At 42.8% G+C, this 19,781-nt stretch overlaps 1 protein-coding gene across 2 annotated transcripts in view; it reads left to right on the forward strand.

The window, feature by feature from the left end:
- The window catches only part of LOC115648361 (melanocortin-2 receptor accessory protein 2-like), a 169,402-nt gene extending 157,993 nt beyond the window's left edge, over nucleotides 1–11,409 (forward strand). For both annotated transcript variants that reach the window (XM_030555861.1, XM_030555860.1), the window contains 2 exons: nucleotides 392–491; nucleotides 9,887–11,409. In XM_030555861.1, coding sequence (XP_030411721.1) covers nucleotides 392–491; nucleotides 9,887–10,280 — 494 coding nt within the window. In that variant the 3' untranslated portion in view covers nucleotides 10,281–11,409. The remainder of the gene's footprint in view (nucleotides 1–391; nucleotides 492–9,886) is intronic.
- The last annotated feature ends 8,372 nt before the right edge of the window (nucleotides 11,410–19,781 follow it).

The following is a 19,781-nucleotide window of genomic DNA, read 5'->3' on the forward strand; positions in this document are numbered from 1 at the left end:
ACATAAATTGGCTGTAATTAAGCACTAATGATAGCAGTACAGGGCACTTGCTGGAGACTGAGTGGCTGGGAGGAGTTTAAGAACCTAGGATGCCAAATGTTGGCCTGTCTTGAGGTTTTATTGCTATAAAAGTGGAAATTAAATAAAGAATTGTTTCTGCATTCAGTGCTGTGCTTGCTTGGTGTATCTGATGCTGAATTAATCACTTTTATATCCATTGGCTTTTTCCAGAGACACAGTGCCTGGTACGTTGGCCGGTCAGGATGTTGAATGTGTCTTGTAATAAGAAACAAAACCTTTCTGAACTCTGAGTCATGACACATTATGTGGAATGGAACCTGTTTAGAAGTGAAGGTGGAATACTAATCAGTTTATTACCTCTCTCTTGCAGATTCCATTGTGATTGGATTTTGGGTTGGTCTGGCAGTTTTTGTCATTTTCATGTTCTTTGTGCTGACCTTGCTGACGAAGACAGGAGCACCACACCCAGAGTGAGTCTGATCAGAGGGCGACAGCAATGTGATGTGCTGATCAAATGTTTTTCCCATTACAGTGATGGTCCATTCTGTCGAGTTGTTTGTAAAGGGGACACTGTCAAGGCTAAACTGCCCAGAATTTTACCTACTATAAAAAAAAGGAGTTTTTTTTAAAGTACTTTCCCTCTGATACTAAAACATCTGCCTGTTCAGAAATCTGAGCAGCATAATTTCTAACATCAGTCATCTTTGGCAGACCAGACAACAAATCCAGCGTGCTTGTTTCTGCGTGGTCCCAGGATGTGTTTTGTCAGTGTAGATATTATACCACCGTTCTACTCTGCCTGCCTATTTTGTTCTTGTGACCAGGTTGATGGCACCAAAATATTCAAGCATCTTTGTTTTCAGAATTCATTTGAGAGAGCACTTCTGTATAGAATATCTTAATACCTCCACCTGCTTAGCAAAATCAGTATGCAAGTAGAGAGGAAGGACAGCATAATGAGCATACGCACACACTCTCAGCCTAAAAGAAAGACGATAGGCTACATTTTAGGCCTCTGACGAAGTGGGTATTCACCCACGAAAGCTCATGCTCCAATACATCTGTTAGCCTATAAGGTGCCACAGGACTCTTTGTTGTATTTCTTTAGAGCAGGCCTGCACAACTCATAAAGTGGCGAGGACCATATTACTCCAAAGAAAACAGCTGAGGGCCGTCCCCCACCCAAGTGCCGCCAAGCCCCCCCGAAACACAATACACACACCCCCAGCGCTGCCACCCCCCCAGAACTGCCCACCCCGCAGAAACAAACCCTCCTTCCTCAGCGCTGCCCCACCAAAACAGCAGTATTGAACCTTGGTAATATGTTATAGGGAGCCCCTAAGGTAGTATAATTAAGGTAAAAGAAAAATGTCTTTTTGCTAGAAGTAGAATAAGATCTTCTGCCAACTTTGTAATCAGTTGCCCTACTGAATGAATGAGGTGTGATAGGAAGGCGTGGAAGGCAGGTACCTCCAGACAGCTGCAACCCTTGGAGAGGGGATGGGAGCCAGACCAGATCAGTAGAACATGTCAGCCACTGCCACAATCATTCGCTGCCTCAGCCCCCTCACCCCCGCCGCCAGCTCACCTGCTCCCCCCCGCTCGTCGCCTCAGCCCCCCACCACTGCCCACCCGCTTCTTCAACCCCCCTCCCTCACCCGCCACTTGCCTTCTCACCTCCCACGGGCCGCACAGTGAGCCCGCCTACTCACCCCCCACGGGCCGCACAGTGAGCCCACGCTGGCTGCATGTTGTGCAGGCCTGCTTTAGAGGTACATCTATGCTGCACACTCCTTTTGGCAGCATATAGAGTGTACACAGTACGTGCCCCCCAGCACGGGTATAAATAGCAGGGTAGACAGTGAGGCATTGCTTAGGCACTCCTGAACCTTGTGAGAATGTACACTGCAGGGCTCTGTGTTTGCACAAGCAATGCCTCCCCCTGTCTACACCACTATTTTTAGCAGCATAGCATCCTTTCCCCAACGCACAGAGCTGCCAGAGCCTTTCACTGCTGCAGTGAAAGACTGGCAGGAGAGAGGCAGCTTCAAAAGGCTCTGGCAGCTCCCTCTGCCAGAGCCTTTCACTGACACATTTGACTTCACACTGCAGATCAGATGCAGCCTGCTCTTTACTGTGGCATGTAGCTACATATACCCTACGTCAGGGGTGGGCAGACTATGGCCTGTGGGTCAGATTCAGCCCACGAGCCCTTTTAAGCCAGCCTGGGAGCCACACCAGGCAGGTCGGCCCCACACTGGCTGGGGCGCTGGGTTGAGGCCGCACCACGCGGCTCGGCCCCACTGTGGCGCTCCAGCTGGGGCGCTGGGTTGGGGGCTGCACCGTGTTTGAGGTAAGCGCCACTCGGAACCTGCACCTCTGAGCCTCTCCCCACACCCGAACCCCTCGGTCCCAGCCCAGAGCACTCTCCTGCACCCCAAACCTCTCATCCCCACACCAGAGCTTGCACCCCCGCAACATCCCAACCCCAATTTTGTGAGAATTCATGGTCCGCCATACAATTTCTATCCCCTGATGTGGCCCTCGGGCCAAAAAGTTTGTCCACTCCTGCGCTACATGCTGCCTAAAGAGGTGTGTAATGTATGGTAACCTAGGTTACGTCTACTGCATAAGTCACTGTAAGTGGGGTGCAGTGAGGAGCAGACGGTTGGGGAAATAGAGACGTGTGGAGGGTGGCAAAATGATACATGAATAAAATGCAGTGTAGATGTAGCCTACGTTAAAGCTGATGTACCTTAATGGCTCCTTCTAAGAAGCTGAAGGGTTACAATCTGATACGGAGGGTTTTAGGAGTTGATGCTTCCCAGGGGTACCCAGAGTTGTGATACACGTCTCTACCGTATGCACTTAGTGTGGGGCAACCATGCTTTTACGTGCTGTGCGTGAGTTCCCCAGCATTACCAGAATCTGACATCACAAGTACTGCCCTCCAGCCATTGCTGTCTTTTCACATGTTAACAGTAGGTGCACTCCAATCCCCAAACATTCCCTGTTACCTTCTACTTTCAGGGGAGGTAAAGAAGCTTGCCCTCAAGAAGTGAAATTAGATGAAAATACTGATCCCGTGGCTTAAAATGAGAGGTGACTGATTCAGCTGAATTTTTTCAAATGTGGTCACCTGATGCTTGGTTCCTATATCTTGGGCCTGCTGATCTGAGAGAGCATCACTCTCCCCATGCTACTGTGCCACAGCTGCAGTCAGGAGAGGTGCTGATGCAAAGTTACTGTGGATACAGGGTGCCTGGCAGGATGTTTGGCATAAGGGCCTGTGGATTCTTGAAAGCCATTTAGCCCCTGATCTGAAATAGTCTGGATTTGTTCGGTTTTTTTGTTTTTGTTTTTTTTTGTTTGTTTGTTGTTTTTTTTTGTGTGAATCCTGCAGCGCCCCTGTCCTTCATCTGCCTTTGAACAGAGGCGGGGGATAGAGGTGCTGACCAAAATATGGGCTGATACCTTTTGATTATGAATTTTTACTTGGTAAAAGGGGTGAGTTGACTGGCCTACCTATTTGGTTTATAATTTTAAATAATTTTAGAGCCTGTGTTGCAGGAACATTTTATTCTAAATTGAAAGACTATAAATAAACGAAAACATAGGTGGCCTGATTTTCAGACATGGTGAGCTCATGCAGACTCCACTACTCAGCACCGATAGATTATGTGAGCTCGGCCCACAAACCACAAGTGAAATAAAAGGCCGTCTCTGTGGAGTGAGGTCTCTGTTGTAGTGGATGAGGAATTGGTTGTGAAAGAATCATACTTGCTTTTCTCCTTCTTGAGCACTCTGCCTGCTCCTGCTTAGCTCTTTTCCTTGATTGTTTAGATATTCATAGTGTTTGTCATCTCACATTACTTGCAGATCTCTCTGGACTGTTTCAGTCTCAACTCTGTCCATCTGAAGGTGGTGGTGAAGAGGGCTGCACTTTGTTGGAACTGGCAGAGGGGAAAAGGGTAGTGGCCTCTTTAAGAGTCCCCCATCACTTGAGCTGGTGGGTGGGCCCATGGGACTCAGGTAACTCATTGGCCCTTGTGCACCTGTGGGAGGGGATCTAAATCCCGTCTCTCCAGTCCTGAGTCCCCTCTCATGCCTGGATGCAAGTGTCCTGAGCAGTTACTTATTCTATAGGGGGTCCAGTTCTCTGATAAACTGAAAGTGGACTTAGCAGAAGGCATCCACTAAAGAAGCTGGGTAATGGGATTGAGGCTTCTAATATCTGGAGACAACCCCCTTTCCCCAGGCCCTTAACTTTCATATGAGGGGAGGGCAATGGAGTCTCAGTGACTGGTTTGGACCAGCTTTGGAGGGGTGGGGGACTGATGGCAGCCTCCTGTCAGGTGGAAATGAGTTATTGCTGGATAGTTCCCAGATGAGTTAATAAAGTTGCAGCCTAGTTAAACCATATCCACACATGCAGCAATGGACTAAGGAGTGTCTGTCAGTGTTTTATTTATAACACAAACAGGAGTTGTTTTAATCAGTACTAAATACCAGCGGCCTTTAATGTGTTTTATTTTTTAAATAATTATTTCAACTGTTGTCAGTAGGATACTCCTAAGGGAATTCTGCCCACTGCGCAATGCAGAATTTTGCAGGAATTAATGTTGTGCGCACAGAATTTCCTTTCCCTCACAGAAATGGGCTACAGTGCTTCTGGCTGCCACTAGGAGCTGCTGGACCCAGCAGAGCCCAGCTCGCACATAGAAGACATTGCTGGGGGGATGGGAAGAGAGCTAGAGGGTTCTTGGTGGCTGCAGTTCCCAGCATGCCCTGAGGGGAGGAGAGGGCGGTGCAGAGGAAACTCTGTGCAAGACTGGAACTGAGCATCAGGCTGTTTCTCCCTCTGGATCCTTGGGCTCTTAGGTGGGGGGAGTCTCTGGGCAAGGGGGGGCTCCTTGGCTGCATTCTGAGGTGAAGGGGGTGCAGGTATCTGGGCCGACTGGGCTCTGGGGAGGAGGGGTTGTGAGTATCTGGCCCCCTGGCTGGGCTCTAAGGGAGGAAAGGAGGCAGAGAAACAGGAATTGGGTTGTCATAGGGGTTTCTTTAACGCTCTACTCCTGGGGGAATTTTTGTGTCTGTATTGTTACAGACATACTTGCTAACAGGTATTTTGAAACAAATTACCAAAATAATTGAAACTGGCATGATTATGTAGTGTTATTTTGATGAATAAAATTTGCAGAATTTTAAAATATTGTGCGCAGAATTTTTAATTTTTTGGTGCAGAATGCTCCCAGGAGTAGTAGGAGTGGTGCATATTATGTCACGAAATAACATAAAAATGATGTAAAAATAAAATTTCAAAATTCCAAAATGTTCATTTTTTTAAATCAAAATTTTTCAGAAATTCTGTTTCATGGGAAATTTTTAAAATGCTAATCTTCCTTCAGATTCAGAATGAATACAAATATTGATATGTCAAAATTACGCATGAGATGGAAATTGTGTCTGTGCAGTGAAGGAGGGAAGATAACATACATGAAGGAGCATTGTTATTCAGAGTCTGACTATGGCTTGTTCCACAGTTACCTCATCATGCCCCCCCTTTTTGTTTAACTGTCTCTGCTGTGTTTTGTCATAATATAGACAGTCCCTGCCCCAAAAGAGCTTAAGAGTCTCTTTGCTTAAATGTCTGAATGATGCTTGGGTTGTTGGAGCATTCATCCCTGATTTGATCCGCCATGTGCTATTGTAATCCAAGTAAATAGTGTAGGGGAGAGGAATGATTGGAGTGAGCATGGTGCAATGAACACACAATGATATGGGTGTGTTTCAGCATGAGTATGTGTTTGTATTGTGGGAAAGATGCCTCTAGGGAGAAAGGAAGGCCTACAGAAGCCTTCCACTGTGCTTCTGCTCTCTGTTAGTATTTTTCCTCATTCCCCAAGCAAAGTGTAGTCTTCTCAGATGTTCCTACTCTAGTTTTGGCGTCCTTTGGAGCTATGGGATGTAGATTTGAGTGTAGGATGGTTGAATATTTGTCATCATCACAGCTGTGTCTGGAGTGACCTGGTTCCAGTGTCTTAGAGCATTATTATTTTATATGGATTCAGATAACATATTGCTTACTGAGCTAGAAACATTATTCATCAATGTTCTCTGAAGGCAATGAATGCTATTGTTCCCTTTTTCTTTTTGATGCATGTGTAAGAATATAACATTTTCTGGGAAAAGTAAATATTTACGGGAAAAGTCAATGCAGCCTGTGGATTTAGTTTGAGCTGTATTTTCCCTCCCCTCCCACCTCATCGGACCTTTTCCTGACCCACAGTTCCAGTAGTGAGTTGTTTTGCAGAACTTTTCTAGCGAGTTGATATTAATGGGATACCCAGGTCTTGAGACCCTGATTCACAGCTATACTGTTGTCCCTTTAGACCAACTCTGGCAGCGTTAAAGGGGCCTTAATGTGGGCACAAACGTAACTTGATCCAGAATAGGTAGCAGAATTCTCCTGTCTGTGCATCAAAGGCTGCTTACCACCTCAGACAACAAATAAGCTCTGGGCATGTTCTGAGTAGAATTGTACAGGATGTCCAAAACCAGATTTCCTGAGGTCTTCAGTCAGGATATAATATAAAGAGTGAGGACAGAATAGAAAGAAAATGTAGAAGGCAGGGAAAAAATAAGAACTCTATTTTGATAATTATGGCAATAAGGCCAGAATTGTTTTTGTCTGTGTTTTTTGTAAATTATCCATGTTCAGAAAATCAGGTTGGGGAAAAAACGAGCCACATTGCTGAGGCTTGCTATATCTGTGCATGAAAACTAGTCTAGATGTCCAGACTTCATTAATAGCTCATTTAAAAATGGCCTTAGGAAAACCAGTATATGTACCTCATGAGTCTGTTCTTGTAACCTGTACTTACAAATTGTTGACTAATATAATTGCACAGCTTCAAACTGCTCTCAAAATTACCAAGGCAGACTAATATAAACAGAAAAATAATATCTTCATCAATCATTGTAGCCTGTATTGTGCCCAATAGTGAAAAGCTTGGGAGCCGGTAAACATCTAAGCCCTTTTGTTTTGTATATTTATTTTGTTTTAAATTTCCCAGGAATTTACCAGTTTTTATTCAAAAATTTAAAATGCATGAGCAAATTGGTTTAAAAACTGAAAACAGTGGACAGTGATGGTGTTCTCTGTATGTGGCAGTTGAGGAAGCCTTCCACTGCCTGCAGTAGTTGGGTTGTCTCAGCTGCAGGGGCCCGATTCCTTGCCCATCTCTTTCCACCAGCCCCCATGCAGGGGAAGTGAACGGGGGGCCTCATTGAGGGGCTGGGGTCAGGAGGAGAGGCTATATCCTTTGAGTACTCATCCCACCAGATGCAGCCCCCTCTTGACCCTGTTCCTTCAGCGCAGCCTGATCTGTTTCTCCTTCAAAAATTCCCCAGGTACCAAAAATGGGAGGTGGGGGAGAGGAGAGGGTATCAGTAAAACCTGAACAATGACTTTTTGAAAAACTTGAGAATTTTGGGGGGGAAATGGGTAAATATCAATAACAAAGGGCCTTAATATAGTAAAGCCTAGGTGCATGTGTTTTTTTTAACTGTACATTCTCTCCTTTACGGAGTTTAACTTCCCCGGTGAAAAATCTATTAAAATCCATTAGAACACACTTACCGGCTTTGTAAAGCACAGGATATTACTGTAATGCAAATTCTACTCATAGAATACACTCGAAAATGACACTGTTTTTTGCTCTTGGGCAAACTTTTTAAATCATACTGAATCGAATACACCTGCATTATATCCCATATAGATCATCTCTGTGTAACATAGGGTTTAAACTTTACACTGCTTATTTGATTTATCAGTATTGATAGATCATATAAAAGTCTTATTGCATAGGATGGTTTTCTACTACTCTTTAGGCTCCCCTGCTTTTCTGTGCTGAGTTTCTGGGTCTCCTAGCTATTTGTCCAGGCTTCATAGCTATCCTGCTGCCCTCCTGGCAATTTATATTGTCCTCAGTTTGAAACAATGGGTGAAATCCTGGCTCCATTGAAATCAATGAAGTTTTGCCCTTGGCTTTGATGGAGCTGGGATTTTACCCAGAATCTGAGAAGCATGCACATCTTAACCATTGGGCTATAGAGTATTCTACAGTCGGTCTCTCTGTGTCTCATGTTGAAGCTGTTCCACTTTGTATAAATAACTAAATAGTCATTGGAACAGGAACTTGAACTTTGAGTCTCTCAGGAGAGAGCCCTAACCGTAGGGCTAATAGAGCATTCTCACTCTGTCTGGCCCATAATAGTTTTACATTATAGAACAGCTTCATCAGGGGACAGTGAGAGCGAGCGAGCTACCCCAGAATATTTCATAGCCCGGTGGTTAGGTTACTCTCATTTGAAACTTGGGAGATGTGGGTCTAAATCCCTGTTCCACATCAGGCAGAAGGGAGATTTGAATCAAGGTCTTCAACATCTTAAGTGAGTGCTCTAACCACTGGGATAAGGTTACAATGGGGGGACAGCAGCTCCTCATTTTTCTGGCGAGAAAGGGCTTAGGTGCCGAACTGCAGGAGAGGGTTTAGGGCTGTGAATACCAAGGGCAGAGAGGCATTTTCCTTCTGGCTCAGACGTAGGTACCTAAGTCTTTTTGAGGGGTGGGACTAGGCCACACCCCTCAAGTCACTTCCTATGAAGAAGTCCCTTCACTTTGGTTTTTTTGATGTCCTGGGAATTTATTGGTTTTTATTGGGAGAAAAATCAGTAAAACGAACAAAAAAACAAACCAAGGGCGGTGGCAGGGCAGTTGTGGCTGAGGGGAAGGGGGTGTACACACCAAGAGGCAGTTGAGGAAGCTTCTGCTCCAGTCCTGCAGCAGACAGGAGTCTCAGCTGCAGGACCCAGCTCCTTGCTCGTATTTCTCTCTTCCCGTGGGCTGGGTCAGGAGGGGAGTGAAAGACTATTCCCCAGGAGTACTAGCCCCTCTGCTGGGCAAAGCCTCCTGCTAACCCCACTGGCCCTTATGCACGGCCTCATCTCCTTCCCCTGCGAAAAATTCCCAGGTCTCAGAAAAGCCACAATTTGAATGAATATCAGCAACACCTGAATACTGGCTTTTTAAAAACCCTGAGAATTTTTCAGTAAATACCAATAACGAAAGGCCTTACCTATTGCCTAGCTTAGGCGGTTCACTGCTCAGCATGCTGGCCTTTGTGAATCCCATTCTTAGGTACCTAACTCCTCCCCAGGTATTGTTTGGAGAGCCAGTGCGTCTAACTTGGGGCTGTGGATTCCGCTAGGCAGCAAGGGCTCCTAAACATTAGGTATTGTAGTATACGTCCCCTTTCTAGATCTAGTCCCCTAGACTTCAGCTTCATAGATGCCTCCGCTGACCACCAGCTAGTCAAATGATTACTAGTCACAAAAGAGATCTTGGGGCCGTGCCCATTATATACATCCCACAGATGTCAGTTAATGCTTTGTAGAATGGTCTGAAAATGTTAAATGCTGCTCTAATTATTAGTGTTATTACTCATAATACTAAACGAGGAGTGTTTAGCAGCAGATTAAATGAAATGGGAGGATCAGGGGTTTTTAACACCTGGCATATTAAAGTGCAGTGTAGGAATGCTGGCATTAATGATCTATTCCAGCACTACAACATCTATGAAAATAAACACCTACAAACCTTTTACAACAGAAAACATGAAGTGGATAGCTCGTCTTTTAAGCATACCCTAGGTAAATGAATATTTTTTGCATTTATTCCCAATTTTGATGCCTGCTGAAGTTACATTTGATACTCGGAGGTAAACATTTTGAAGTCTAATAGCTATTTTTATTTCCATGGTTATTTTAGTACATATAATTTTGCTTTTTTTCCTCCCCCCAGCAATACAGAACCTTCTGAAAAACGATTTCATGTGAGTAGCTTTGTGGCAGATTTTGGAAGACCTCTGGAGTCAAACAAGGTCTTTTTGCGTCCAGTAGCTGAAGAGTCCAGGTCACTCTTTCACTTTTACATTAATGAAGTGGAGCATTTGGACAAAGCGAAACAAAGCCATAAAGCCCCAGGTCTGGACAGTAATATTCACTTCCACGAAGTAGCTAGGAGCAGTGGAAGGCTAGAGGAAGAGCTGAATTGCCTTACAAAATTTAACATACCCAACTTTGTGAACACTGACCAGAATTCTTCGCTGAGTGAAGATGATCTGCTGATTTCAGAGCCACCAATCATTTTAGAAAGCAAACCAGTTATCCAAGCCTCACGTCAGATCCTTGACTGAAAAACCTTGGTTTCTAAAGCAAAGTGTCTTTTTATTGTTTCTGTGGTATCAGGAACTCTTATTCAGCTGCTAACATCACACCTTTTTGCCTATTTCAGTAGAAGATATTTCATGTCTTATGCCTTGTGTTTTGTTGTGAATATTGAACTGACTGACCTCACTTTTGTATAAAGTGAAATACTTAATATTTTATGTCAAGACTTATTTTATGTCATTTTCAAGTGTTTCCTAAGATACAAACCTTCTTCAGCATTACTGTTGTTGCTTGCTATTTGTTTTATTTAACTAGCCATCATGCCCAGCTGTCTAGTGGTAGCAGAACACACTAACATGATACAAGAGTTGCAATGCACTTGACTCTGCTTTTTGGGAATTGCTTCAGCTGCAGAGGGAGGAATATCATTGGATTCTGAAAGGAGTGGTGTGGAACTGTTTGGCCACGAGGGACAGTAAACTCAAATCAAGACTGAATGGAGGAATAAGAGGAGGAAGCACCTTTTCAGGCTCTGAATCTCCTCCCTCTCCCTCATTCAAAAGGCAGATTATTTTGAAACATAACCAACATAATAAAAAATTGCCATTAATCTTCCCACAAGACTCCTAGCAGATTTTATGGGCTGCTGAAACCCCACCTATCAAAATTCTAGTGATGCTGTTCTGTATATTATATTCAGTTAGTGTTTACAAAATACAGTTACCATCTGCTGCTGAAGAAAAACAAAAGCTATGGCCATATTTAATGTTTCAGAAAATTTCATATTCTTGCAGTTGTGGGTGGCTAGGTGACCTAGAATGAATGTGCTCTACATTCAATTAATAACATTCAGTTTTGTGGACTTGATTATCAATGTGAGCCTTTAACGTGGTGAGCACAAGATTTAATACAGAAACAGTAGGAAACAGAGTTGAAAACGTTCCTGTTTTGCCCACAGCACAACAGATATAGCCAGTTACTATAGTGTGTGTTTGTAATTGATACTTGCTGCTACTGTACTTCACTCAGAGAAAGCAAGCAAGTGGCTGCACAGTACTTGCAACTGTACTGCTTGTGCATTCTGATATTTTTTGGGTAACTACACAACCACTGAGACCATTTTGTAACAAAATAAAGAATTTGGGAGAGATTTCATTTTATTGCAACATATTTTTTTCCACCTTTTTAAAACTGGAAGAGGTATTGCCTCTGAGGTGACAATTACAGAAAACTAATAACTAGTTGGAGCCCAAATGGAAAACCCTTCCTAAATTTAAAATTTGTAGCATCCCAAGACATGTTTATGATGGGATTAAGTGATTTTTAGGGAGCTGTGCTATTATGCAGTGGTTAACGCTGAGAATTATGGATACTTTTTTTTATAAATCATGTCAAATTGTCTTCACAAATTTCTTGAGAAGTCAAAGTAATGCCTATCTTTTAATGTGTGTAACTATACATTAATTTCATTATGGCAAATTTATCATAAATATTGCCTCTGCTTGTTTTGTCTATATGTGTAATTTATGATCTGCTTAGACAACGATCATTTACCTGAAAAATCCATCAAAGATGATCTCAATCTCCCTCCATCAGTTGAGAAAGTTATGAAAGCTATCAAACACTAGACCACTGGCAAAGCCTCCAGAGAGGATGGTATTCCAGTAGAACTGTATAAAGTAGCAGACCCCAAGGCATCAAGGTGTTCCATGATACCTTGACTAGCATTTGGGAGGAAGAAATGCCAACAGATTTCAAAGATGCTATTATTGTATCATTGTTCAAAAACAAAGGCAGCAAAGCTGACTACGGAGGCACTGCTCTCTGTACAACAGGGAAAATACTAGCTTGCATTCTACTGAACAGACTCATTGTAGACATATCTGAGGAGAATCTGCCAGAAGTGCAGTGTGGTTTCAGACCAGGTCGTAGTACTATAGACATGATCTTTGTTGTAAGGCAGGTCCAGGAAAAATGTTTAGAGCAGAACATGGACCATAATGCAGTTTTCATTGATTTGACCAAAGCTTTTGATACAGTTAACAGAGAGGGACTGTGGCCTATTCTACATAAAATGGGCTGCCCAAGAAGGTTCATATAAATCATCTAGCTGTTCCATGACCGATGACAGTGCAAGTGCTTGCCAGTGGTGACTTTTCTGACACATTTGAAATCTCGAATGGAGTGAAGCAAGGCTGCGTACTTGCTCTAGTGCTGTTCAGCTTGTTCTTTGCCTGTCCTCAGCCATGCCACAAGGGACTTGGATCAGGGGATATCTTTCACTTCGGAGGGAGTTGTAGACCAAGAAAATCTATTCTCATTGTGTAAAGAACCAGGTACTGTCCATCTACTTCATGTTGCTTTCATAAGAATAATCTCATGTAGTGGTGCGGCCTCTGAGAACTGCAATGCCAGTGTCCAGAATAATTTTATTTACAAGTTGGAAACAACTTAACCTTTGGGAATGTACTGGTGTGAAAGATAAACCAATCCATGCTAAAGCAGCTGCACTTGGACAACTAGGCAGAATGTTGCCAGCAGTACACACATTGACTGGGTATAATTCAACCAGCAATCTGGCATGGCTTGCAAACTAAAGCCATGGAAGTTTATCAGGAAAAATTCACACACATTTAGAAGCCTTGCCAGTTTTGGCACTGTGGTGGAGATACATGTGCTGATTTCAACTGCGCAGGAACTTCTGATAACCCTTCTCTATGACACAATGGCTAACTCAGCACATAGAAAAGCTTATATCGCACACCATTTATGTCACAAACACCTGGAACAGGGCGCTCCTCGCAACTTATGATAGTCTTGTGCAACACACCAAGCATTCAGATTACCAGACCTTTATCTGGAACCATGCCATGGAGGCTTGACCTGACATCTTTCTCCTCCTTCCCCCCACATGGAAATAGCTGGCATCGTAAGGATGGACAGATTTCTCCAACACTAGTGACAGAGACACCTGCCACTGAAGCACTCCTGAAACTCATTACATGTAGATGTAAAAAGTCAAGTGTGGAGGCAACTGTAGTTGTTCAAGACAGAGCATGGTGTACACTTTGACTTGCTTGTGTAGCGGTGGTGAAGACTGTTTGACACTGACAATTTTATGATGAGTATAATCTAAATGAGACTGACTACAGAGGATTCCAACTTAGACAAGTACCATATGGCAAATATATTGAAAAAGATTGTCATATTGTCCTTCACTGAGAGGGAGTCCATTGGCTATTAATAGGGCCTTACCAAATTCATGGCCATGAAAAGGGTGTCACAGACCGTGAAATTTGGGCTCCCCTCTGTGAAATCTGTATGTTATATAAAAGTGCACAAGAGACCAGCTTTCACAGGGGAGACCAGCGGTTTTGAAATTGGGAGTCTGGCCCCAAAAGGGAGCTGCAGAGGGGCTGCAAGGTTATTTTAGGGGGTGTTATGGTATTGCCACCCTCACTTCTGCACTGCCTTCAGAGCTGGGTGGTCAGAGAAAGAGAGAGGCAGCTGTTGGCTCGGTGCTCAGCTCCGAAGGCCATGACCCACCAGAAGCAGCGCAGACATAAGGGTGGCAATACCATACCATGCCATCCTTACTTCTGTGCTGCTGCTTGCAGTGGTCTGCCTTCAGAGCTGGGCTCCCAGCCACTAGCTGCTGCTCTCCAGCTGCCCATCTCTGAAGGCAATACTGCCACCAGCAGCAGCATAGAAGGAAGGGTAGCAGTACTGCTACCCCCCCCCCCCCAACTCCTTTTGTGTCAGGATCCCTACACTTACAAAAATCTTATGACTGTGAAATTGACTAAAATGGACCAAGAATTTGGTAGGGCCCTAGGTATTAGTGTTTTTGCTAGCACCATGCTGTGCAATAGTATACTTGGCTTCTAATATAATGAATACATTATTCAAAGTTGTCGATCTGTGCAGAGATTATTCATTAACACAAGGCCAACATTCTTTAAGTAATGAGTCTTATTAATTTGTCACTAAATTTAATTTTTTGTATGCAGTGTTGTAGCCATGTCAGTCCCAGGATATTAGAGAAAGTGGGTGACATATCTTTTATTGTATCAACTTACATTGGTGAGAGAGACAAGTTTGCTGTTTGACCTTGTATTTAGTTGACACACTGAGTACCTTTTCCAGACCTGAAGAGCTCTGTGTAGCTCAAAAACTTGTCGCTCTCATCAGCAGAAGTTGGTACAACTTGTCTTTCTAATTTTTTTCTTTTAATGTAAATTGTTTAAATCCCCTTTAATTCATTTTTTCTTTCCAGCTTGTCTTGACATCTTAAATACATTTTTGTGGCCTTTTCACTTGTACAAAAGGTTGTTTAGACATGGGTAAAAAATCTTGCATTGGCATCTCTTGCTACTACCTTATACCACCACATCCACTGTAGAAAGTACCGAAGGGACATGTCTCAAAATAAACTTTGATTTCTGCGGGGGGGGCTATAGCCACAAAATCTGTGTGGGGCCCCCAGATGAAAAGTCTAGTCACTTGGGGATTGCATATGTATCAGGATGTACAGTGGGTAGTGGTAGGGCCCAAGAAATCCTGTGGCTGGCCCTACCACTGTATATCCTGATACATATGCAGTCCCCAAGTGGAAGGGGGCTTGGCAAAGTAGGTCATGTGTGTGCTCTAATCCTGTTGTGTGCTGGAAGGTGTGTTGGGTTGGCAGTGAGCCCTTCCCTCCATCTCATGTGATATACTGTGTTTTGTGAAGCTTGTATTGGATGCAGAGCCTGCTTGTGTTCAAGGTCTGCTGTGGATACTGCATTTATTTTGTACCACTGTTAACAGTTTTAAAAGATTTAATTAATTTTGTTTGAATTAAATCTGCAGCTGTTAGATCAAAACCTTTTGTACCTGGATTCTTCAGAGGTGGTGAGGAGAATGGTTACAGTGACTGAAGGGCTCTTGAGATCTTTGTGAAATCAATAAATGGCCTAGATTTCAAAGTGGAATGGTGAAGGGTCAGACAGTAGGGAAGGGAAGGCTATTTCAGGTACCAACTGGTATGTATTGAAAGGCTATTTCCTAATATTCCCAAATTCACTCCTGTAGCAAATGATTGATTAGTGTAGTTGTGCTGCATATGATGCATAATGTCTCTCGTTTAAAAAAAAAAATTACAAACAGATATCCTCCATTCTGTCACAAGTGAAATGCAGCTATGTCTGCAGTGAATTGTTGGTAGCAGTTTAAGAAAGTGTAAAAGCAGCTTAGATTAAAAAGTGAAAGACACCTGTCCCCTTAAAACTGCTGGAGGTAAACTGCTGTAATAATTGGTCCCTGAACTGCATACTGACACTAACAAGTCAGTGGCTCTTTAATGATTAAAAGTACTCCAGGTGCTCAACTTCAAGACCTCCACTCAAGCACTGCCTGAACACCATGGTTTAAAACTAAATCAAAAGGAAAAATGTTACATCTTGAATGAACACCTCTGCATCTTGCAACAGCCCTCTATCTGAAGTCTGACCCAGCCAAACCCTTAGCTGTGATTTTGGTCAGACTGCCCCCAGCAAACAGCTGTAAGTGGTATGTTGACAATACACAGCCATAGCTACGTCACTGTAACTATGCTGTCATAAGGACATGATTTGTGTGCAGCCTACACTGCTGGAGAAAGGGGTTTTTCTGTTGGTGTGGGAACACTACCTCCTCAAGCCATGCTAGGTCCATCAGAGGAAGTGTTCACAGTGGTCAAGTGGTATAGCTAGGTCAGTCAAGTTGTAATTTCCCCCCATCTTGCTAACTAACATAGCTATGATGATTTAATGGAGATGTATAGACCAAGCCAGCAGCTGTATAAATATTCATGGCCAACTGCTGTCCTCAGTTACAAACCCACTGGGAGGGGTGCCTGCATAGGTTGGGGACTGGATGCAGCCTCTAGCTGTGTAGTTTTTTTGAGATGAGTATTAGCTGCTTCAGATAGAATTAAAGGATTCTAGCACAGAATATCAAGCCTTCATAATTTAATAAGTGCTAAGGTAGCTTTTGAGTTGGGAAGGAAGTGTTAAAGCTTAGGTCCCAGCCCATTTTGCTTAGGAAAAAGGTTTGCCTAAGTATAAATGAATTTGCCATGTCCAGCTAATCAAATTTGCGTCTCTGCAGCATATCTGCAAAACAAGCAGTCTGTGAGGGATGGCACTGGTTGCTGAATAAGGTGTGGAGGAGCAAGACATTGATAGCAATATTTGATTGACTGCCATTAAGCAATTAAACCATTTCCTACCAATGAATTTAGTGTAGCCCTGCCTAGAGCTTATCTATCCTCTCACTGTATGACTGCTTGCCTTGAAGGAGATTTAGTCATGGACAGCAAGGGAATGTAAAAATATTTTTACATTCCAAATATTTTTTTTAAAGTAGTTTGCTTATAGCTATGCGATAAAAGACCTCAATATTGGTGTAGGTGTTCCAGTTAAGAGGGACCAAAAAACAAAGGCTAGGTTGTCTCTTCTGGGGCCTGTTTCTGGTCTCCTGCAGGTGGCAGGCCTATGCTTCTACTTCTCGTTGGGGTGGAATTGTGCCAGCCAATTGCTTGTGGACTGGCTCTCTGTGTCATCCCTTTCTGACTGCCAACTGGGCTTGGCCCTGCTGGCGTTTGCCTTTGGGTGTCTGTGGTCAGGAACAGTGGGTAGTGACATGGAAGCACTTTCTCCAAAGCGAAGTATGATTTTTGTCCGAACGGTACAGAGAGTTTAGAGCAGTACATAAAAAATAAGAGCCCTATGCGTAAGGTAGACTTGACTTAGCCATGCACATGTGTGCACTCATGTTCTCTCTCTCTTCCCCGCTCCCCTCATTATGGTACATTAAAAAAAAAAGCAAACTTAAAAATACTTGCCCAGCTCCTCTTATACGTACATTAGTACAATTATAAGATTTTTCTTGACAGGGGACTCTTGGTTAGTTGAACCACTAGCTAAGCTACCAGGTATGACTTGAGTTAGATTGAATAATTCTGTGTAGGAAGCCAAAACCAGATCAGACAACTCCCCAGCAATACCCACAAGGAGAAGACTGATGACAAACTGCATTTCTGTTTGTGAATACCTATTTTTAAAAAGTTCTTTTTTCAGGGACACTGAGAATTTAATACAGTAGAGCCCCTTTTATCTGACCCTCCATTATCTGGCTCTCTGCATGAACTGAACCACCACTCACTTTTGGTCCTGTGTGTGCTGATCTCTCCTGTGGCTGCCAGACAGCGCTGTAGCTTCACACTTTCCCATTCTCTGTATTATCCAAAGTTTTGATTAGATAATCTGGCCCTGGTCCTAATTAGATTGACTACAAGGTTTATTTCAAACAAAAATTCAGCTAACTGGAATAGCCACCAAGATGCCTGAAAACAATTTCCTTGCTTCTGGGGCTGTATATTTCATAGCTTCTTTTTTTTTCTGTGAGGTTCTGGGACATAGGAGTCAAAGCTAAAATTTATAAGTGCTACTATAACACACTACAATGAAACTTCTTATACAAATGAAGGAATTATTATGGGATAAAAGCAATTCTTAAATCTCAAGAAACATACAACTTGCAGTACTAAATGTTACCAAGCAGTATGGTATATCTTTGTATATGTTCTATGTCCCGATACTACATGTAAGGTAAAACCAGCTACTACTTGGGGGGGGGATGTTATGTATTTCCTGGTTTTCAAACATGGCTCTTTATGTAAGTCCTTGTGTAGTGAAGCTAGAGCAATGTGCTTGTGTGTACTTTTTGCTTGTTATTTATCTATCTTAATAATAAAATCTGAGGTAAAAACTCTTACTCTAGTTTTATTAACTACAACCTGTGTTTTCCTGCCAGCATCTACACTGGCACTCATTCAGCAAGTCTAAAGGCTGCAGCAACCTTTTCCAAAATACATTTCAGCTGTAGATCTCCAAGTGCCTGATACAGGGGTGTATCATCCTCATTTTGAAAATGGGGAAATTAAGGCAGAAATGGTGAAGTGTGACTTTGGGGATGTTACAAATTGGTAGCAAAGCGAAGAATAGAATTTAGACTTTCCTATCTCTGAGACTAGTGCCCTATCCCCAGCTGTGGAAGATGGGCTGGAGGAGAGGCAAGCGCTCCAAGTAATAAGCAGCCTGAATGCACTGCAGCCCAAAGTTATGAGAACATCTAGCAGCTTCCCATACAAATGGGACAGGATGGAATTGTGGAAGCTTGCACCCGAGTGCCCTCAGGGCAAGTGAGCAAATATAAAACAACCTTGGAAACCTAGAAAGTAAAGCATGGAGCCACCAGTGTGCTAAGGCACCTGGCTGGTTATCTATGACAAAGGCTACTGCTATACTCTGTCTAGCCACATTTTCCATTCCCAGAAGACTGATCAAGTATATCAGTTCAGTGGTTGAGATAGCTAGAAATCTAGCTAGCAGCAGCCCAGGACACCTGGAGTGGCCTGCTACAACTTTCTGGCTACTTTCTCCTGTAAAAGATGGTTTCAGACAAGGTACTTTATAACATTAGGGGCTAACTTATTCAACAAGGGCCTAACTCCTGCCTATTTAAAGTAATTAATCTCTGCAATGGTCTTTGTACTCCCCATTGTCTTTCAAAACCAATAAAGGGGTTAAGTCTAATTTGAAGGTGTAAAACCTGAATCCCAAGTCCCAGAATTGGCACATGCAGAATTTTAAACTTGTATCCATGATTTATAAAAACTATCTATAGTTATATAAACAGTCACTTGTTTCAATAACAATCTGAAGGAACCCCCCACCCCAGTTGTGTATTTGGCTCCTTTTTATATATTCTCTTTATTTAGCCACTGTTTGTCACAACTCCCATCACAAGGTGTGATACTCTGCTGCATATCCTATTCTTTAGTGCTGCAGATTTTCTCTTTAAAGATTGCCTAATTCTAATCTAGGTCAGTGACTCATCAGGCCAGCTGTTCTATCTTTTCAAAACATTTCCAGTACATGAGAATAATTCCCTCCACAGGGTTTAAAGTGGAAAATGGCTACTAGCATAAGGAATCAAGGCTCTGCATATTTAAAAATGTAAAATCTGTTACAGGGGAACATTTTTAAGAACCAGGGCATCCATTTACAGTAATAGATTGTGGAAATTTATTATAAATCTGTACTAAATGTCCAGGAGTATTTCCTAGTTTCCAATGATACTACAAAGGACTCTAAGTATTTAATTTTATGAAATATCTTCACTTGTAAGCACAAATAAATGAGAATCTCTCTAATGTAGAAAGTAAAGGGAGACAAAAGCATCAAATGACCATATAGAATTACTTATTTGACAGATAACACTAATTCCACTAAAGGAGGATTTTAAAATAAAAGCCAATGAGCTGTTTTCTCAGTCTGCTTTTGCTCTGTTTCAGGACATTTTCCCTTTTCTCTACACTCAGGAGGTATTGTTGCAACACATGGCTCCAACTTGCTTCAATTTTAGGGCTTAACATTCTCAGTTTAACTTAGCCATTACGCAGAACGCATCTAAAAATGCTGTTTCATATAATAGAAACTCCA

This window comes from Gopherus evgoodei, chromosome 3, assembly GCF_007399415.2.
Source record: "Gopherus evgoodei ecotype Sinaloan lineage chromosome 3, rGopEvg1_v1.p, whole genome shotgun sequence".
NCBI classification, from domain to species: domain Eukaryota; kingdom Metazoa; phylum Chordata; order Testudines; family Testudinidae; genus Gopherus; species Gopherus evgoodei.